We start from the raw sequence: 23,807 nt of genomic DNA on the forward strand, positions 1-23,807 counted from the left end.
GTTATTATTATATAGGCCTTGCTCTGAACGTAGAATGACCGATAAATCGAGAGCTTTCAGTGTATGTGTGTGTGTGTGAATGTGTGTGTGGACGTTTCCCAGAGATGATTTGCGGCTGAAAGGGCAACCGCTGCGTAAAAACTTGCTAGATGAGTTGGCAGTTCATTTCGCTGTGGCGACCCCAGATTAATAAAGGGACTAAGCCGACAAGAAAATGAATGAATGAATGAATTATAAGCCAGGGTGCTGATCAGTAGAGAACTTTTATTTTGAGGACAACGTCACAAGCTCAAATTTGGTTGGCCAATCAGAGAAAATAGGGTGTTTTAGCACCGCCTACATGTGTGTAATGAAATTTCGTTTATCCGTTTTCCTACCTTAAATTTAAAAATTTTTAAATCGAGCCAAAATCTTGTTTGTTTTTTTTTTCGTTTTTGTGAGCAAAAGAAAAAACGAAAAGTGGCCGTTTTCTTGGTTTCCCTTTCTTTGTTTGAGAACGGATGTGGAACGGACGGAAGATACCCTGATTCTCAATGGAGAGCCAGGTCATGCAGTCGAGTCACGCTTTTTGCCGTAGATCTTTTTTTTTTTTTTGGGAAATCACACCAGTGAGTTTAATGCAAGATTGTGTACGTGTGGAAACACTCTTCTGATATCACCTGCACAGGCTGTTCAGTTACACAACGCACAAATACACTCACACGCACGCTCATTCATTCACACCGGCACGCATTCACGAAATACCATTTAAAATACAAATCAATGAATCATATTAAAGAAGAAAAAATATCTGGACTTCATCTTTCCAATTTGACCCCCTCCCCCCCAAAAAAAGTGATATTTACAATCACACTGTGACAGATCAACAAAGACCTACAGCACGCGGGTCTTTCAAATTACAAAAAAAAAGAAGTCGTATTTATCAATTGGTTTTTTCCATTCATGTTTTTTGTGTTTTTATTTTATGCCTAAAGTTCACAGATTCGCGTCAGTGTACTGATTCGCCTTCAGAAGAGTATTTTCTCGAAAGTAAAGAAGAAGCGCTATGTTGCAAGCAGGAAATAAATAAAAAATACAACATCATCATCATCAGAAAAAAATTAAAATGAGACAAGGAGAAAAGTAACTGAGAAAACTACGAGGAGAGTTGTTCCTCTGTTTTAGTTAAAGCTCATTTGCCCTGAGGGCCAGTTTTAATGGTAGTTTGCTTTATTTTTATTTTTTTCTCGTTATATACATCTTTTTTTTGTTGCTGTTTTCTTTTAAGTTTATTCAGAGACGGGGTGAGTGCTCTCTGAGGTCTCTGGCGGAGAGAGGCCTGTACATTTTTAAGTGCTTGGCAAAAATGAAAGGATCACTAGTAGTCTTCAGAACGCGTACACACACACATCCTTCTAAAAACGAATGCAAAAATGACACTGAGGGAAACTGATGATGTCTGGGGAGGGTGGAGAAGTGGTGGTGGTGGTTTTAGGGACTCCCTGGCGTTGTTTCATCCTTTTCTCTTTCTGTTCTCCTTGCTTTGCTTCAAGTGAGGTAGAGTGGCTTATCCCTGCCTATCATACTGCCACTGCCAAACAATGAGAAACAAATGAGCATCGGAAAAACGGCAATAGAAAAACGCTCATAGAAAAACTTGCACAAGTTCTCAAGAGAATTACCAAAGCAAAAAGTAAGAATTAGATCATTGTTTGATGACCCTGAAGTCACTTTGTACCAAATCTCAAACAAATCTGATGTGGAAAAATATGCTGCTAATTAAATATATAACCTAGAAAGTGCCACGATCACAAGACTTTATTAAGATAACTATAACTTTTAATGAATGATGTTTCATAAAGCGTCATTTTTTTATAAATGTATAAAATTTATTAAATTTATAAAAAAAAATTCTTTTGTAAATGAACTCTTCACATGGAATTGTTTAGACCAGTGGTTCCTCACCTTTTTCCCCCAGTAAACTCCTATTTTACCATTCAGTATCCTTTAAAGATCCACCTTTGGCATAATGTTATTTTTAATTAATTTTTTTGAATGCACATTCAGGGTTCTTTTTTAATGATCCAGACACAAAGTCCAAAGCGCAGGGCGCAAAAGTGCATAAAGGGCGTGTCTGAATCCACTTTTGCTATTTTAAGGACGGAAAAATCCACTTTGCGCTGCAGCGCATGGTCTAACAGGGTTGAGCTTATTCTCTTATTGAGTTATAGGTGTGTTTTGAGAATAAACCAATCAGAGTGTCATCTCCCATTCCCTTTAAGAGTCAGTTGTGTCGCGCCATGGTGCATTTATATGGCGGACTTTGCAAGTGGAAAAACTGAACACTTCACTAGTAAGTAGACTGTTAAACAGAGCATCTGCAGCGTGAGAATGAGAGATGAGCCTCCTCATTCTTTACTTTCACTTTCACTCTCTTCCGTGGATAAGGAAACGGTGTTGTACGCACATCTATTAGCCCACATAATTCATTTTGTTTGTTAAGCATAAAGATTTGTGTCAAAACTATTTCTAAATTCAGTTCTAATTTCCAGCAAATGAATAAATGAACAATAATAACGAAGTGTGCTCAAAAAGCTGAGTCCTAATACACATGCTGTGCCCCATATGGTCTGAAACCTGACAGGTGGACAAATCTAAGCTTGTTTTTAATAAAACAGACATAAATATGCATATAATAAATAATACTGCTAATAATAATAACATTATACAAAAGCAAATTGTCATGAATAAACTGGTTATACTGGATGGCATGCTCTCATTTAGTTCTCAAATTAGTAATATCTCACGTTCTGCCTTTTTTCATTCGCATAACATTGCAAGACTTCGCCCTTCACTATCTCAACAAAGTACTGAAGTGCTTGTTCATGCTTTGGTTACATCACGGATTGATTACTGTAACTCGCTTCTCTCTGGTATTCCTGATAAACAACTTCATAGACTACAGTTGATTCAGAATTCAGCGGCTAGGATAGTTACCTGCTCGCGTACTTCTGATCACATAACTCCAATTCTCTTTCACCTGCACTGGCTTCCTGTTCACTATCGTATACAATACAAAATCCTCCTCTTAACATACAAAGCTCTTCATAACCTGGCCCCTCACTATCTTTCTGATCTTCTTCAATTGTAGACTCCTTCACGCTCACTGAGATCATCTTCTGCTGAACTGTTATCTGTCCCACACTTTAAGATGAAGTCATTTGGAGGCAGGGCTTTTAGTTGTACAGCACCAAAGTTATGGAATTCCCTGCCTTTGCACATTCACCAGATGGACTCTGTTTCCAATTTTAAATCTCAGATAAAGACGTTTTTGTTTAGGATAGCTTTTAATGATTTGCTGGTTTAATTTTATGCTGATTGTCATTTTTTACTGCTTGTATTTTTATGATGTACTTGTAATCTGCTGTAAGGTGTCCTTGAGTGCTTTGAAAGGCGCCTAAAAATAAAAGGTATTATTATTATTATTATTAAAAAGCCTCCCGAGATGAAGAAGGCATGAAGTGGTATTTATATTTATCTAGAAAATCATAATGTTTTGTAATATTTTAATCCTTTAATTATTTTTTCCCTTGTGAAGATATTTGTGTATTGCTGTACATCCTGTGTGTATTAAGTAGTGCTCAGCGCTGGACTTTAGACCTGCTCTTAGCTGGTTTATTTTGCTGTCTATTTTAGATCGTCAAAATAGAAACGCGCCAGCAATGGGTCTCAACACGTCTCCTTTTTTAGACCACTGTTAATGATTATTGAAACTGTATTTTTAACTAGCACAAATATAATCAGCATCTGTTGAGTTCATCAAATACAGTACAATGATACAACATTAATATTTAAAGCAACCCCCAGGTTAGGAACCACAGATTTAGACTAGTTTTGATATTATTATTATTATTATTATTGCTGTTGTTTAAAAAGCAGAATTAATATATAATATTCACTTCTGTGTTGCACATACAAAAGTCTCACAGATTTAGAATGACACGAGGGTGAATAAATAATGACAGATTTTCTGAACTGCTATTTAAACATTGTTATTGTATGTGCATTTTTTAGCATTGCATTGATATATTACACAATAAATAATTCATGCGGCACAACTCTGAAACCACACATGCTGCATGCACATAAGTCCCCTGATACTGTGCCAAATGTCTCATGGGACAAACACGGTTAACACTAAAACAAGCAAACACACACACGCTGTTTACCTGCAGTGGTTTCCGCCACATTCCCGGTTGCAGTATTCGCTGTCCCAGTCTGGGTTTTGGCCCCCGGGGTTCGGGGCCCCTGGAGACTGAGACCCCCCCACACTCTTCTGGTACTCGGACTGTAAGTGAGAGAATCCCTGAGAGAAAGAAAGCGAGAGAGAATACACATGCATTATTAGTATTCTTAGACGTAAAAAATTGAATGCTTAGTTGCATGAATGCTCATTTAAATGCAATACAGGTGTGTGGCACTGATTTACAGGTCAAAAACTAAATAAAACGTCATAGAGCTTGATTTTATTTTCCATACATTTAAATGTGTCTTGTGTGAGACATAATATATACAGTTGAAGTCAGAATTATTCGCCCTCCTGTGATTTTTTTTTATTTCTTTTTTTCCCAATTATTTCCCAAATGATGTTTAACAGTGCAAAGAATTTTTCACAGTATTTTCTATAATATTTTTTCTTCTGGAGAAAGTCTTATTTGTTTTATTTCGGCTAGAATAAAAGCAGTTAAATTATTTTTTAAAACTATTTTAAGGTCATTATTATTAGCCCCTTTTAAGCAATATTTGTTTTTCTGCGAACAAACTGTCACGTTCAGGGTTGGGGAAAAAGGAGCGAGGACTCAAATGCAGGTAAATGGAAATTAAACAACAAAAATTAAAATAAAATGCAAAACAAACTATCCCGAGGGAGAAAACATGAATAAAAGGCAAAAACAAACTTGACTGGGCTGGCAGGACAAAGCAGGGATGGACACAACAGGACATGGAAATATCGACAACGAACTGGCACAGGACAGCAGTCATGAGGAGATTATAAACTGTAGTAAATTAATACACAAACAGATGAACATAATTAACTAAAAATGGGTTAACAAGGAGGGTGGGAGTAGACAACAGACGGGAGAGCGCATGAGACAGAGACAACACAAGCCATGTGATCACATAAAACAGGACAAGAACAGGTAGCCAATGAGAGAACTCATTTACCACGCGTTCAAAATAACAGGACAAGACTGAAGCACGCGGCCACAGTGTAAACACATAGCCACGTGCTTGGACAACACACATAGATGCAAGACACGAGCACACGATAGATGAATGATAAATATGTCTGATGTTTACATTTTTACATGCTGAATGATGATGGTGCATTATTTCACATACAGTTGAAGTCAGAATTATTAGCCCCCCTTTGAGTTTTTTTTTTTTTCTTTTTTAAATATTTCCCAAATGATGTTTAACAGAGCAAGGAAATTTTCACAGTATGTCTGATAATATTTTTTCTTCCGGAGAAAGTCTTATTTGTTTTATTTAGGCAAGAATGAAAGCAGTTTTTAATTTTTTAAACACCATTTAAAGGTCAATATTATTAGCCCCTTTAAGCTATATATATATTTTGATAGTCTGCCTAGTTAACTTAATTAACCTAGTGAAGCCTTTAAATGTCACTTTAAGCTGTATAGAAGTGTCTTAAAGAAGATCTAGTCTAATATTATTTACAGTCATCATGGCAAAGATAAAATAAATCAGACTTTAGAGATGAGTTATTAAAACTATTACGATTAGAAATGTGTTGAAACAATCTTCTCTCCGTTAAACAGAAGTACACAAGTTGTCTCACCTTTCACCCTTGACATCAAATATTACATAAAAAGCCCCAAATTTCAAGCAGAAAGGTGTATATAAAGCTGCTTTAACATCTAAAAAGCATTTGACCAAACACACTCACAGTGTTTGTTTATTTAACTTTTAAAGAACTAATGTTTTCCTTTATTGCTTGTCTACAGGAAGGTGCTAAACACTGAAAATCAGACCTTTCACTTCACACACAGCATCTTCTGATAAAGACAACACCTCTAAAACAACACATCCTCCACCCCGTTTCTCACTTCAGTGCATTTCACCTCACGCTGCAACTGCTACACGCACACTTCTGATGACCTGCGCCTTTTCCATCTTTGTTTGGTAACATTTGCCAATAACATTTGTTCCAGATAAGATTCTGAACAATAACTACCACTGTCTTAATCTAAAAATGTAGGAAATATATTATAAGTTAGTTTAAATGTATACTTTTTTCATTGTAAGTTTAGTAAGCTTTTAAAAAGCTCATAGTAAGACACTCCAATACTGCCTTTTCTGAACACAGCATACTGTATAGGTCCAAATATGAAATGGCAATTAAATTATTGAAGTAATTTACAGTAAATCTGACCAGGCAAAGGGATATTTTAAGACATACTAGAAGGCTTTATTTGAGGATCACAGTTTGGACCCAAAAATTCTCACCTGAAACTGTTTTTCTTTGCAAAACTGTTTACTGCATTCACTGGAGTATTCACTGGAGTAGTTTAGTAGCAAAAGTATGCAAAAGGGTATGCATACAACAAAATGTATAAAGAGTGAGCTTTTAGTAGCCACCTCATATTTAAATGAGGAATTTTAGAGAAAACAAATGCATTCAGAAAATGAAATTTGGTGCATTGCATTACTGTTATACATCAAATAGTGCATTAACGCATACAGCAATTTTAGATGGCATTTAAATCATAGACTATAAAACTGTTTACTCTGTGGATATGCATTGTAGCATGTATAGTAATAAGATATGCACAAGAATATTCACACAACAATAACTATGCAGAGGGGGATTTTAGCATGCAGCTTCATATTTAAATGAGCAAATGACTCAAAAATAAACATTCAAATAATTAAATTCGATGCACCGCATTACTGGTGTACAGTGTTTAAATGAGAACAGCAATATTTAAATGGGGAAATGGCTCATTTTAAGGAAAAAAATGCATTCAGAAATTTTACATTGGTGCATTGCATCACTGGTGTATAATAATAACTTTAAAAAGGGAAATTCTAGTACGCTACCTTGTATTTAAAGCACAAAATTACTCATTTTAGGGAACAAATGCATTCAGAAAATGTAATTTAGTGCATTGCATTACTGGTGTACAATAACAAATGCATTAATGCATGTAGATATTTTAAACACTATTTAAATCATACATTATAAAACTGTTTACTCTATGCATATGCAGTGTAGCATGTATAGCAATAAGATATGCACAAGAAAAAGCATACAACAATAACTAACTAGAGGGAGATTTTAGTATGCTGCTTCATATTTAAATGACCAAAAAAAATAAAAAATAGCATTCAGAAAATTAAATCATATGCACTGCATTACTGGTGTACAATGTTTAAATGAGAACAGCAATATTTTAATGAGGAAATGGCTCATTTAAAGGAAAAAATGCATTCAGAAATTTTACGTTGGTGCATTGCATCACTGGTGTACAATAATAACCGTAAAAAGGGAAATTCTAGTACTTTACCTTGTATTTAAAGGACAAAATTACTCATTTTAGGGGAAAAAATGCATTCAGAAAATGTAATTTGGTGCATTGCATTACTTGTGTACAATAACAAGTGCATTAATGCATGTAGATATTTTAAACACTATTTAAATAATACTTTATAAAACTGTTTACTCTTTGCATATGCATTGTAGTATGTAAGATATGCACAATAATATGCAGACAACAATAACTTAGTAGAGGGGGATTTTAGTATGCTGCATCATATTTAAATGAGCAAAAAAAAAAAAAGGATTCAGAAAAGGAAATTCAATGCACTGCATAACTGGTGTACAATGTTTAAATGAGTACAGCAATATTTAAATGAGGAAAGGGCTCATTATAAGGAAAATGTATTTTTGTGCATTGCATCACTGGTGTACTATAAAACCTCTAAAAAAGGAAACTAGTACGCTACCTTGTATTTAAATGACCAAATTACTCATTTTAGGGAAAAATGCATTTAGAAAATAAAATTAGGTGCATTGCATTACTGGTGTACACTAACTAGTGCATTATTACATTCAGGTATTTTAGACACTCTTTAAATCATACATTATAAAACTGAATACTGCATTCAGTGAAGTATGTATTCTAGCTACTTACTAGTATAATGATTAGTGGTGTGTATGCATACAATATCAAATGTGATATGCATACAATAATAACTCTAAAAAGGGATATTCTTATATGCTACCTCATATTTAAATTAGAAAATGACTCATTTCAAATGCATTCAGAAATTTAATTTGATACATTGCATTACTGATGCATATAAACTAGTATGTTAGAGCATTCATAACATATTTAAATCATAGTAGTAGTAGTAGTAGTGATAATAAAAGTACACACAAAAAGTATTTTTAGATAAATAATTTAACTTTAAATTAATTTTTAGAATTTTTAATTTGTTTCATTGCATTACTAGTGCATTTATGCATTCAGAAATTTTAATCACTATTTAAATCATACACTTTAAAACTGTACATTGTAATGTAGCTACATATTAGTAGTAGGAATAATAGTAATACAAGCATGCATACATTATTAACTCTAAAAGGGAGATTCTAGTAGGCTACCTCATATTTAAATGAGGAAACGACTAATTTTAGTGAAAAAATAATGCATTCTGACAATTAAATTTGGTGCATTGCATAACTGGTGTATTTTAACTAGTGCATAAATGCACTCAGATATTTTAGACACTTTAAAACATACACTATATTAGATGCATTTTATTACTGGTCTACATTAACAAGTGCATAAATGCATTCAGACATTTCAGATGATAATGCAGCACCCCAGTGCCACCCCAAAACAAAAGCATGCATGGTGTTTTGATGCGCACTGACCTGCTGTCCTGGGGGTGGGGAGTGCAGCGGAGCCTGCAGACTCATCTGGTGAGACTGGACCTGCTGCATCCGGATGGGCTGGTTGAGGATGGAGCCCTGGTGCAGGGAGAGCTGCTGGTGGAGTGGGGGGCTGATCTGGAAGGAGGCCGGCGGGGAGGCACTGAGCGCGGGCAGCATGGCGGAGCGGGGCAGGCCGTGTCTGGGGGCTCCAGCAGCATAACTCTGGAGGTCTGACAGCGGGAAGGGACTCGGGCCCAGGTACGGGGAGGAGGGCTGGGGTGGGACGCTGTATAGGGGCGCATTGGGAGGCATCATGTGGGATGACGGCTGACTTGACTGGGCGCTTTTGCTCTCCACTGGGTCACTGTAGGTCTGAGAGAGAAAATGCACAGTGTTAAATCAGAAGAAGGTGGATGGATTTAAGGGGTTTTGGGGAAAAAGTGCATTCAGAAAATTTGTTGCACTGCATTACTATGCATTATCTAGTGCACGTAAAAGAGTATGCATACAATAGTAGCCCTAAAGAGGCAGATTCTAGTACACTACTGGGTATTGAATTAAAGAAATCACTCATTTTAGAGAAGAAAATGCATTCAGAAAATTTAATTTGGTGCATTGAATTACTGAAGTTGTACATCAACTTGTGCATTAATGCATTGGGAAATTTTAGCCAAATTTCACCAATTTAACAGGGCACCTAAATCTGCTTTATAGCCACAATAAAACAATAAAAAACAGTAAAAATTGCTGAAACTTGGGTTCAAATACACACTACCTGACAAAAGTCTTGTCACCTATCAAAGTTTTAGGAACAGCAAATAATAAGTTGACTTCTAGTTGAACATTTGATATCAGAAGTGTCTTATATGAAAGGCAAAGACCTCTCGATTTTGCTTATTTGAGCACAATAAAATATGATCATGTCTTGATTTTACATGATTCATCAGGACAGTAAGGTCTGACTCTGCTTAGACTAAAGTCTCATCACTGAACAGAAATAATGTCCAGTATAGAATATAAAGTCCTGCTGCAGTGGAGACAGAGTGAATATTGTGTCTGACTCCATCATGAGCTTGGAGGACTGCATCCATACATCTCTGACATGACTCAAATCACTGATTAATAAAGTCATCTGGAATGAAGAAGAAAGCGTTCAGCAGGACTCCCAGAGTTCATCAAGAGTCTTTGTGTTCATCTTCAATGCCTCCTCCATCTTACCCCAGACATGCTCAATAATGTTCACGCTGGAGACTGGGCTGGCCAATCCTGGAGTACATTGACCTTCTCTGCTTTCAGGAGCTTTGATGTGGAGGCTGAAGTATGAGAAGGAGCGCTATCCTGCTGGAGAATTGTCCCTCTCCTGTGATTTGGGCAGCACAAATATCTTGATACCTCAGGCTGTTGATGTTGCAGATCTCTCGCACACCCCCATACTGAATATAACCCCAAACCATGATTTCTCCTTCACCAAACTTGACTGATTTCTGTGAGATTCTTGGCTTCATGTGGGTTCCAGTAGGTCTTCTGCAGTATTTGTGATTATTTGGATGCAGCTCAGAAGATGATTCATCAGGAAAATTCACCTTCTGCCACTTTTCCAAATGATCAACTTGAAGTCAAGTTATTATTTGCTGCTCTTACAACTGGGATCCATGACAAGACTTTTGTCAGGTAGTGTATGAACATATTGAGCATATTGTACAGACAGGTATAACCATTTGAGTTCTGAGTAAGCCAAATAGGCTCAACCCACCTGTTTACTGATGTAAAAACCACTATCTATATTCAAGTGCATTCTTTGTTTCCACGTATTAAAAAAATATTGGGTAATTAAATGGCATATAAATATATATATTTAAACTTACAGGCTAATTCACATATTTCACGATCTGAATGATAATAATAAATAATCAGTATTTTTTAATACTGGACAACACTTGATGTTTCTATCTCTGTCAGTGACTCAGCGACAGTTAAAACGAGTACATTCTCTAAGTGCTGTCGCTGTGTTTAATCTTTTCTGTGCAAGACTGTATGGTATAGTTAATGCCACATGAACTGTAGAGTGTTTAATATTGGCAGTTCATTTTGAAATAAAAATAGCAAAATGTTCGTTAAGAGTTAAATTTTTCACTGGAGGAAACATCTGTGCTTGTCGCTCCGCTACTCATCCGTTTGCACTGGCTGCCAGTTGCTGCTCGCATCAAATTCAAAGCTCTGATGTTTGCTTACGAAGCGACTTCTGGCTTTGCTCCTTCTTATCTGCTCTCGCTTCTGCAGATGTATGTGCCCTCCAGAAACTTGCGTTCTGTGAATGAACGTCGCCTCGTGGTTCCATCCCAAAGAGGGAAGAAATCACTTTCCCGAACGCTCGCGTTCAATCTGCCCAGTTGGTGGAATGAACTCCCTAACTGCATCAGAACAGCAGAGTCACTCGCTGTCTTCAAGAAATTACTAAAAACTCAACATTTTAGTCTCTACTTTCCTTCCTAATCTGCAATTCTGCTGCAATCCACTCTGGCTTCACCGCTAACTGTACTACAAAAAAAAAAAAATACTAATGTTTTCACTTCTTACACTTTACAGACCTGAAACTTGCCTACAGCACTTATTCATTGTTGCTCTTATAGTTGTGTAAATTGCTTCCTTGTCCTCATTTGTAAGTCGCTTTGGATAAAAGCGTCGGCTAAATGACTAAATGTAAATGTAAAAATGATAAGGTGAACGCCGAGAAAACTCGACGGCTCCTCCGTGACATTGAGATACAAGTGATGCAAGGTTATCTATATCAAAGAACTGCAAATAATAATAAATAATTTATCAATAAACACACAACTCGTTCTCTTGCTGTCCACGATTTGCTGATCAAATGAAAAAAGAAAGATGGGGTGGAGCCGAATTCTACCGCCGTTTTCATATTAAATTTAAAGTGGACTAAGGTGATAATTTAGTGCACAGTATAGACCTTTTTCATGGCTGCTGCATGGAGGGCGCCATAGCGACCGGCGTCTTCTGGTAGAATGCTAAAAACTTCCGTTTACAGCGTGTGCAACTGGTAATTTGCGCTCCGAAAATGGGTTTCAATAACGTTTTTAATATATTACAGAGTGTTTTTGTGACACACAACTTAGAAATGTGTCTGTTAAAGCCGTTATAATCTGTCACATGTGGTTCAAGCGCATCAGTATTACGAGAAAAAAGTTCTCCTAGTTCACGTGTCTGCCGTCAGAAATACAGTGTGTGTGTGTGTTCCCGGCCTGTCAGCTGTTAGCTCTGCGGCTCTTTAATACACACGCACACACACACACGTGCTTGCATGCAATACTTCGCTGCATTATAGAGAAAACCGTATTATTAGCATGAAATTTATGTAAGTCATGTAATTTACAAAAATGAGCAATAAAAGTCTGTTATTGATCCTCTACTGGCTGATTTGCTGTTCATTCTAATCGCGAGACGTTTGTGTTTTATTTCGTGTGTTGTTTTCACCACGGTTTGTGTTTTTCTCTCATTTGGAAATGACAATAGCCTGTATTTTCACTTTGTCACAGTTATTAAATCAGTGTGTCAGTGGCACAGTACAGGCTACGTGTGTGTGTCAAACATTTTGGTGAACTACATGTGTTTGGGCTGGTTATATATTTGAAATAAAGAGAAACTGTTGACTTTAGCGATGACGAGGCTTCATTTAAACTGCAGAAGATGCCGTCTGACAACGAGGGGAAAACGCCTCACAGCAGCTGTTTTCCATCCTATTAGATTGCATTTCTTTACATGATCAGTCCAGGAGGTGGTGCTGATGGACAACAGTATTAGTTCAAAGAGGATAAAAGCAGGTAAAATAGATTAAAACTATCGTTTCAAAGCTGTCCAAATGTGACTGTTTACACGCATCAGCTGCCGACCGGAAGTTCTTAGCATTCTCCTTGCGCATACACGAAAAGCATCATGGGTAATTTTGCGTTCCAAGAAAAAGGTCTACATGAGCTAATCGCAAAAGTTTTAGGGGGGCTGAGTAGAAAAATAAAATAGGCCTAGGTATGATGCTATATAACAACCATGCTTTATTGGTTACATCTCTTCAAAATGAATAGTAAACAAACTTCAAAACCCCTTACAAGGGTCTTAAAGCATCTGCTTTACCATGTGTTCCCCTACTAAAAAATAATGCATAGTTTAAAGAAACATTGTCCCCCCTTTAGGGTCCAGATGGACTTCAATGCATCATGAGCATTTATATCCCAATTCTTACCCAAAGAGACAGCACTTTACCAGCAAAAGTCAAGCCTCCAGATGTTTTCCCAAGCAAAAAGATCCTCTCCGAGATTTCATTAATATCTCAAACTGTGCTCAGATCTGCAATCAAATCTGCAAGCAATCTCAAAGGTTTCTCATCAGATGATTAATTACAGAGCTCTCCTTCACTCAGACTCGTTTGCATCTATTTCAATTTCTCCAGAGGGATTATAGGAGAAGCATTGGAGGTGATGTTAGATCATTATGAATCATAAATGAGCATCGTCTTTAAAAAACGAGGGCAACTCCTGAAACACAAGCCAGATATTTAGAAAAGCATTGAAAGGGGAAAACAGTGGCCAATCGCACAAACACATCTATCTGTGATTTGTCAAATTGAGAGTGTACGTCTCAGCAGAGCATTGTTTCATTACCGTTTTACATGGAAGCAATGCATGGTAAATGGCAATATGTATCTGAAATGTTGGTGCGTGACAGGCACGGGGTTATATTCATCAGCCGTGCCTCATATATATTGAACAATGATCAACATGAAAAGATGGAGGGATGAATCCGTGTCCGAGAGAAAAAAGCGAACGAGAAAGCGAGCGCTGTTTGAGTGAGCACATCTGCTCCGGACATTTCCAAACATCTCTCTTTAAATTAAACAAGTCTTTGAGATTGTCCAGATCCTGAACACGTCAACACACACACACCATATGATCCACTTCAAAAGCAGCACCGAAAGGAAATGTTATTGATAGCACCATTAACCGCCTCATATTTCATAAAACCTTTAAACAACATCACAAAAGAGAGCTTTACTCTAGTTGTGCATGAAGAAAGGGAGCCGCTGCTATAGAGTGCAAAAAAAAAAGAAAGAAGATAAACTGAAAAACTTTTAAAGAACAAACCAGTTTTAGGAAATGTTTTGGTTTTTTAGTATTTATTCAACTAAAGTTTAAAACAATCATGTATAATAGCAGAAATTATGCTGAAAAACTACATTACCCATAAGGCTGTGTATAAATTCCACCAATCAGAGAGTAGCAGCATACAAACTGTGGCATATGAGAACTCAAGCTCCGCCTACTGCCCTAAATGAACATGAATATGTTTGAAAATGTCAATTTAAATAATTATATTTGTATTTATTTGTTGTTTTAAGTTTAATCGTGTCATTGGCAATGTCTGATGGGATTGTAGTTCACTCATTGACGTCAGAGATCAGTCTTTTATCTTTGTTTATCCCAGATTTTATCCCTTTAAATTATTGTTTGTAAATGATTTTCATTGTGGATACTTTAGTTTGTGGATTAAAACATTTTAACAAAGGCTTTCTTTAAACTCTTAACTTAATTATAAAACAATCATGTATAATAGCAGAAACTATGCTGAAAAACTACACTACCCATAAGGCAGTGCATAAATTCCACCAATCAAAGAGTAGCAGCAAACAAACTGCTTAATAAGACATCTTAAGCTCCGCCCACTGTATTAAATGATCATGAAAATACGCATATTTAAATATATATTGTTTGTATAGATACAAATAAAAACTTTAAATGAGTAGTTTTATATTTTCTTGTTGTTTTAAGTTTGATTGTGTTATTGGCAATGTCTGATGGGATTGTAGTTCACTCAATGAAGTCAAAGTTCAGTCTTTTATCTTTGTTTATCCCAGATTTTCATCACTTTTTCGCTTCAAATTATTGTTTGTAATATGATTCTCATGGTAGCTACTTTAGTTTATGGATTAAAACACTTTAACAAAGACTTTCTTTAACCCCTCAACTACATTTTAAAACAATCATGTCAAGTAGCAGAGATCATGCTGAAAAACTACATTATCCATGAGACCAAGCATATATTCCACCAATCAACGAGTAGCAGCAAACAAACTGCGCCATAAGAGAACTTAAGCTCTGCCTACTGCTTTAAATGATCATGAATATATGCATATTTAAAAATATACTGTTTGTATATGCAAATAGCAATTTTAATGAGTAGTTTTATATTTATTTGTTGTTTTAAGCTTAATTGTGTCATTGCAATGTCTGATGGGATTGTAGTTCACTCATTGACGTCAGAGATCAGTCTTTTATCTTTGTTTATCCCAGATTTTATCCCTTTAAATTATTGTTTGTAAATGATTTTCATTGTGGATACTTTAGATTGTGGATTAAAACATTTTAACAAAGGCTTTCTTTAAACCCTCAACTTAATTATAAAACAATCATGTATAATAGCAGAAACTATGCTGAAAAACTACATTACCCATGAGGCCGAGCATATATTCCACCAATCAATGAGTAGCAGCAAACAAACTGCGCCATAAGAGAACTTAAGCTCCGCCTACTGCTTTAAATGATCATGAATATATGCATATTTAAAAATATATTATGTGTATAGTTGCAAATAACAACTTTAAATGAGTAGTTTTACATTTTCTTGTTGTTTTAAGTTTGATTGTGCCCTTGGCAATGCCTGATGGGATCGTAGTTTACTCATTGAAATCAAAGTTCAGTCTTTTATCTTTGTTTGTCCCAGATTTTCATCACTTTTCCCCTTCAAATTAATGTTTGGAATATGATTTTCATTGTAGCTACTTAAGTTTATGGATTAAAATAATTTAACAAAGACTTTCGTTAAACCCTCAACTACATTTTTAAAACAATTATTTCAAATAGCAGAAATTATGCTGGAAAACTACATTATCCACGAGGCCGTACAGAAATTCCACTAATCAGTGAGTAGCAGATTAAATGTGCCAAAAAAAGCTCTGCCTACTGCTTCGAATGATCATGAATATATGCATATTTAAAATATATATTGTTTGTATAGATACAAGTAACAATACATAAGTAGTTTTATAGTTTTAAGTCTGATTGTGTCATTAGCAATGCGTCATGGTTTGTAGTTCACTCATTAAACTCAAAGTTAAGGCTGTTATCTTTGTTTTTGCTGGATTTTTATAATTTCTTTATTTTAAATTATAGTTTGTAACATAATGATTCTCATTATAGCTTTATTAAAACACTTTACAAAGACTGTCTTTAAACCCTTAACTCAATTGACAAACAATCACGTATAATAGCAGAATTTGTAGAAAAAACTACAATACCCACAAGGCTGTTCAGAAGTTTCACCAATTAAGAGAGTAGCAGCAAGCAAAGTACACCAAAATAGATCTTTAGCTCCACCTACTTTTGCAAATCACAACTAAATATTTTAAAATGTGTGCTAAAGTCACAAATAATGACTTTAAATTATTGGTTTTGTTTTGCTTTAAATGAAATTAAATGGTATTGTAGTTCACTCGTTGTGATTTGTCTGATTTTATTATTAGTCTCCTCATATCTGGCTGCTTTGATTCATGGATTGAAACGCTTTAACAAACACCTCATATAAACCCTCAGCTTAAGCTTAAGTTTAAACACTCTGGAAGATTCTTCTAGCGATTTAAGTCTCAAATGCGAATAAAAACCTCCCTAAAAAGAGTCATCCTCTTTTCATGAGTGCATGTTTCGAGTTCAGAGCTGCCGTTTTGCTAGCCAGACCAATGTTTTCAATCTAATTATGGAATAAAACTCTTTAACAAAGACTTTCTTTAAACCCTTGACTTAATTTTAAAACAATCATGTCGAATATTACAATTTGAGCATAAAAACAACATTACCCACAAGGTTGTTCATAAATTCAACCAATCAGAGAGCAGCAGTGAGTTAGTATTGTAGTTCTTTCACTACAATACTATTTAAAGTGCTTATTTTTTCAGATTTTCATTACTTTTTTTAGCTTCAAATTAAAACTTATAATATTGTGACTCTCTTTAGAGCTGGTTCATAAATTATAGTTCTTTAAATAAAGACATTTTAAAGCCCTATGGAAAACAAAATAGGAAAACAGCATTAAAACTGGATTAAAACTTTTTAACAAAGACTCAGTTTAAACATCAACTTGATTTTAAAACAATCAAGTGGAATATCATAATTTATGCATAAAAACTACATTACCCATGAGGCTGTTCAGAAATTCCACCAATCAGAGGGCAGCAGTGAGTTGGTATTGTAGTTCTTGCACTACAATAACACTTAATACCATGTATTTTATTTTTTTTTTACAGATTTCATTACTTGTTGAGTTTTTTTGGTTCATAAATTATAACGCTTTATATTAAGGGCATTTTGAACCCCTATGGAAAACAGCACTGCTGAGAAAGTAAGCAGCATTAATGCATTCAGATTTTGAAAAATCTACTTTTGCACAAACCCATATTTATCTAAAACCCACAGAAACAATAATGCATCAGTGTAAAATAGCAGCAGGTGCACAAGTTTAAACACTCTGGAAGATTCTTCCAGCGATTTAAGTCTCAAATGCGAATAAAAACCTCCCTAAAAAGAGTCATCCTCTTTTCATGAGTGCATGTTTCAAGTTCAGAGCTGCCGTTTTGCTAGCCAGACCATTGTTTTCAATCTAATTATGGATTAAAACTCTTTAACAAAGACTTTCTTTAAACCCTTGACTTAATTTTAAAACAATCATGTCGAATATCAGAATTTGAGCATAAAAACTACATTACCCACAAGGTTGTTCATAAATTCAACCAATCAGAGAGCAGCAGTGAGTTAGTATTGTAGTTCTTTCACTACAAGACCACTTAAAGTGGTTATTTTTTCATATTTTCATTACTTTTTTAGCTTCAAATTAAAACTTATAATATTGTGACTCTCTTTAGAGCTGGTTCATAAATTATAACTCTTTAAATAAAGACATTTTAAAGCCCTATGGAAAAAAAATATATAGGAAAACAGCATAAAACTGGATTAAAACTTTTTAACAAAGACTCTATTTAAACATCAACTTGATTTTAAAACAGTCAAGTGGAATATCATAATTTAAGCATAAAAACTACATTACCCATGAGGCTGTTCAGAAATTCCACCAATCAGAGGGCAGCAGTGAGTTGGTATTGTAGTTCTTGCACTACAATAACACTTAATACCATGTTTTTTTTTTATTTATTTACAGATTTCATTACTTGTTGAGTTTTTTTGGTTCATAAATTATAACGCTTTATATTAAAGACATTTTGAACCCCTATGGAAAACAGCATTGCTGAGAAAGTAAGCAGCATTAATGCATTCAGATATTGAAAAATCTACTTTTGCACAAACCCATATTTATCTAAAACCCACAGAAACAATAATGCATCAGTGTAAAATAGCAGCAGGTGCACGAGTTTAAACACTCTGGAAGATTCTTCTAGCGATTTAAGTCTCAAATGCGAATAAAAACATCCCTAAAAAGAGTCATCCTCTTTTCATGAGTGCATGTTTCGAGTTCAGAGCTGCCGTTTTGCGAGTCAGACTTTTTTTTTTTGGTCATATTTTCCTCCTTTTCAATGCATGAGAGTATACGAACACATCAATCAAAGCATCTGCCAGAAACAGATTTTGACGAAATATTTAATTATACGCAATGAAGGACGAGAAAGGCGTTTAATAAAAGCCCCAGCGGCTGATGAATACTGTATTCACGGCTTAATCAACGCTCTTGTTTTGGGCCAAGGAGCTGGGAGAGCGAGGTATGGAAAAGCAGAGCGAGTGTTTAGCATGAAAATGCAATTTGCCTTTTTTCAAAAGAGAAACAATGAATGTAAAATTAGTGGTTTGAGATTGCCGTGTTTTATTATGCAGATGAACGTATGCAACGGAACGACTGATTTCTGCTCGTTTCAATCCATCGTGTCGCTTTCGGGGCAAATTTGCTTTCGATTTATGGATCACATATACAGTTGGAGTCAGAATTATTTATATAATTATAATTATTTATAAATATATTTTATATTTTTTAACAATTTCGGTTAAACAGAGAGTAGACTTTTTAACGCATTTCTAAACATAATAGTTTTAATAACTCATTTCTAATAACTGATTTATTTTATTTTTGTCATGATGACAGCACATACCATTTGACAACACTACCTGACAAACATCTTTTGGCCTATTCAAGTTTTAGGAACAACAAATAGTAACGCCTAGTTGATAATTTGCTATCAGAAGTGCCTTATATGAAATTATTTGCTTATTTGAGCTCAATAAAATATGATCATGCCTTGATTTTGAATGATTTCATTAGGACAGTAAGGTCTGACTCTGCTCAGACTAAAGTCTCATCACTGAACAGAAATAATGTCCAGTATAGAATATAAAGTCCTGCTGCAGTGGAGACAGAATGAATATTGTGTCTGACTCCATCATGAGCTTGGAGGACTGCATCCATACATCTCTGACATGACTCAAATCACTGATTAATAAAGTCATCTGGAATGAAGAAGAAAGCGTTCCTGCAGGACTCCCAGAGTTCATCAAGACTCTTTGTGTTCATCTTCAACGCCTCCTCCATTTTACCCCAGACATGCTCAATAATGTTCATGTCTGGTGACTGGGCTGGCCAATCCTGGAGCAGCTTGACCTTCTTTGCTTTCATGAGCTTTGATGTGGAGGCTGAAGTATGAGAAGGAGCGCTATCCTGCTGGAGAATTGTCCCTCTCCTGTGGTTTGTAATGTAATGGGCAGCACAAATGTCTTGATACCTCAGGCTGTTGATGTTGCCGTCCACTCTGTAGATCTCTCGCACGCCCCCTTACTGATTGTAACCCCAAACCATGAGTTTTCCTTTATCAAACTTAACTGATTTCTATGAGAACCCACAAAATATATCACTATGACACTATTAAAAATGTTCATAAAAGTCACTTTTTCCAACTTTTTAAGGTTAAAAGATTTATGGGAAAGATCCCATAATGCAATTTGTAAACATAAATAAAAACATTAAACGCAAAATATGGAAAACTGATCTTTTTTGGCGGTTCATTCCACTGTGGCGACCCCGGATTAATAAAGGGACTAAGCCGACAAGAAAATGAATGAATAAATGATCATTTTTATAGATATTTCTCATGTCTTTGAAGCAGGTATTCACTGAGATTTCAGGATGGTTTCTGACCAAACAGAGTTTAAAATAATGAAGCTGCAGAAACTGTCCTAAACACACGTCTGCACCTCGCCCAGAGCATCGATTGGCTCCTGTACTAGAAGGCGGGGTTTCCTTTGCTGGAGTGGCCAATGGATTTCCCCTATTCTGTAACTATATGAGTGATGTTTTGTGTGTTTTCTACAGTGCTTTACTGTAGTGTCAGATATTAATGAATAGATATTAATAATCTGTGTTTTACCTTGGACACCAGACTGGCTCGATACGCGGCAAGAGCCTTCAGATACTCCTTCTTCGCTGCTTCTGTTTTCCGTTTGTAAGCCTGTGAGAAGACAAACGCAACTGTGAATTAACACACACATGCACACAAGCATGAACACGCACAAACAAGCAAGCATACAAGCACACACAGACACACACACACACACACACACACACACACACACACACACACACACACACACACACAAGTACGTGAAAACCTATACACACACGCATGCATGCACACACATACGCACACACACACACTTTAGCAGGTCAACCTTCATCTGAAACACACACGCACGCACGCACACACACACACACACACACACACACACACACACACACACACACACACACACACACACACACACAAACTATAGATTAACTTTAATTATATAGTAAATCCTATCAAGTTTTCTGTATCATCCTGTAGTTCATATTCAAATAAAAAAAAATTGAAAAATAAATTACAAAAATAAAATAATTACAAAAATGAGGGAAATGTAATATAAGTATAAATGTAAATAAATAAAATAAACACTTTGAAAATAAAAACAAATAAATGTAAAAATTAAAATTTTATGTTTAGTTTTACTTATTTAAACATTTTTTATGTTTTTTAACCACAGAGATTTCATATCTATATAACTCTATATAAAGGAAGTATGAGTAATAAGTATAAGATAAAATATTAAACTTAAATAATAATAATAATAATAATAAAAATATATATATATTTATTTTTTTTTACTTTGAAAAATGTAATATAAGCATAAATATAAATATTATTAAATAAAATAAACAGATGTTTTGCAAATCATGAAATAAATATGCATTTAAATTTTAGAAGGTGCTTCATTTTTTCAAAGTTTGTTTTTTACTGTAAGCACAAATATTATATTTAACTAAATAAATAAAGTACGTCTGATATTTGCATCATTTTAAGATAGTAGACTTCTATACTTCTAATAAAGATCAGAATTTCCTACTTATGGTGCATATAAACATCAACATCTGCATGCTTTTCAGTCTCTATCAAACATGATATAAACATAATAAATATAAATAAGATCCTTTAAATATGATGCTCAATAATACAAAACACAGGCAAAAAAATTAATCTGTAGTTAAAAAAAAACAATAACTTAAAATTAATATAATTGTTTCTGGGTTTAAATAAAGGATTTACAAAACAACAAAAACAACAACAACAACAACAACAACAACAATAATAATAATAATAATAATAATAATAATAATAATAATAATAATAATAATAATAATAATAAACAATAACTGGCTATTAAAATCATTGTTTTTAGTTTTAAATAAAGCATTTATAAAACAATAACAATATATATATATTTTTTTTAAATAGTAATAAACAACTGGCTATTAATATCATTGTTTCTAAATTTAAATAATGAATTTACTAAATATTATTAATAAAAAAATAATAATGAAGATAATAACAATAATTATAAATAATAATAATAAAATATAATAATAATAATTCTAATAATAATAAAATAAAAAATGAAAAACAACAACTCACTATTAATATAACTGTTTCTGGGTTTAAATAAAGGATTTACAAAAAACAATATTATTGTTATTAACAACAACAACAACAACAACAACAAAAATAAAAAAAAAACCACAATAGAATATTAATATCATTGTTTGTAAAAGTTAATGAAGGATTTACACAGATATACAGTAAATGTAGATAGATATCAAAGTAATGGATAAAAGAAAGGAGAGAATAAATAGCAGGAGTGAATGTCTATGAGCAAACACACTCAATCAGACTAATGCAATTGCTTGTCAATCATTTCACCATCCTAGAATTACGCTTTCCATTTCTTTTTGGCAGCAAATGCAGGCAATTCCCTGAGAAACTGAGGAAAACATCAGAATGATTTCAGCTGATGAGGAAAAACAGCCTTTAAATCATCCGCAAAACACCTCTTTTTTTGGGTATGACAGGTCAGAAAAACAGGTCGAACATGCAAAAAACTGTAAAGTCTAAATAAAACTAAAACATTTTCACTAGGTAAATTCCCACAATAAAATAAAATAAAATAAAATAAAATAAAATAAAATAAAATAAAATAAAATAAAATAAAATAAAAACAGGACAAATATGCAAATAAAAAAAAAGTACAGTCTAAAAGAAAACCAAAACATATTCACTTTAAATATTGCTGGTAATTTAAGCAATACTTAGAATAAAATGTCAAGCATATTATTTTAAAATAAATTTAAGAATAAATTAAATTAATAAAAATTTTCTTTATTTTTTTAACACTCTAAATCAAAATAAATTATTTTATAAAGTCCTTTAAGTGCATTTTGAAATTATTTTCACAATAAAGACATAATATATAATATGCATAAAGGATATAAGATATAATATTAGTTTATTTCACAAATGTTATTAAATAATTATATATTTAATACCTATATAATTAATAATGAAACAGCAATTACACGTTAATCAAAATGAGATCAAATAAAATTAAAATGATGTAAAATGAAATGAAATAAAATGATGTAAAATGAAGTAAAATAATAAAATAAGAAATATGCTAAATAAAAATGATGTAAAGACATTATGCTAAATTAAATTAAACTATGTGAAACAAAATAAGATAAAATTATTTAAAAAAATGTATAAATAAAATTAAAATTATGTAAAATAAAATAAACTAGATTATTAAAGTTCGTCGAGACAAACTTTAGGCTGGCTTGAGAAAGTCTGTTAGAAATAGTTTGTTTAATTTAAACAGTTTTAAAAAGTATGAAACAATGATAGATAGATAGATAGATAGATAGATAGATAGATAGATAGATAGATAGATAGATAGATAGATAGATAGATAGATAGATAGATAGATAGATAGATAGATAGATAGATAGATAGATAGATAGATAGATAGATAGATAGATAGATAGATAGATAAAATCAGTTTATAGATAGATAGATAGATAGATGATAGATAGATAGATAGATAGATAGATAGATAGATAGATAGATAGATAGATAGATAGATAGATAGATAGATAGATAGATAGATAGATACGTAGATAGATACGTAGATAGATAGATAGATAGATAGATAGATAGATAGATAGATAGATAGATAGATAGATAGATAGATAGATAGATAGATAGATAGACAGACAGACAGATAGATAGATAGATTAATGCAGTAGATAGATAGATAGATAGATAGATAGATAGATAGATAGATAGATAGATAGATAGATAGATAGATAGATAGATAGATAGATAGATAGATAGATAGATAGATAGATAGATAGATAGATAGATAAAAGCAGTTTGAAAAAGGATAGATAG

The 23,807-nt window shown here is 33.8% G+C and overlaps 1 protein-coding gene across 8 annotated transcripts in view; it reads right to left on the reverse strand.

Moving 5' to 3' along the window:
* Nucleotides 1-580: 580 nt before the first annotated feature.
* Nucleotides 581-23,807, reverse strand: part of tox2 (TOX high mobility group box family member 2) — a 267,858-nt gene continuing 244,631 nt past the window's right edge. For 7 of the 8 annotated variants that reach the window (XM_087255349.1, XM_087255346.1, XM_087255348.1 and 4 more), the window contains 4 exons: nt 20,421-20,501; nt 8,942-9,313; nt 4,209-4,345; nt 842-1,570 (listed from right to left, as the gene is read on the reverse strand). In XM_087255349.1, the coding sequence (XP_087111475.1) occupies nt 1,528-1,570; nt 4,209-4,345; nt 8,942-9,313; nt 20,421-20,501 (633 nt within the window). In that variant the 3' untranslated portion in view covers nt 842-1,527. 8 annotated transcript variants of the gene reach the window in all.

This window comes from Danio rerio, chromosome 6, assembly GCF_052040795.2.
Source record: "Danio rerio strain M-AB ecotype USA chromosome 6, GRCz13ab, whole genome shotgun sequence".
NCBI lineage: Eukaryota > Metazoa > Chordata > Actinopteri > Cypriniformes > Danionidae > Danio > Danio rerio.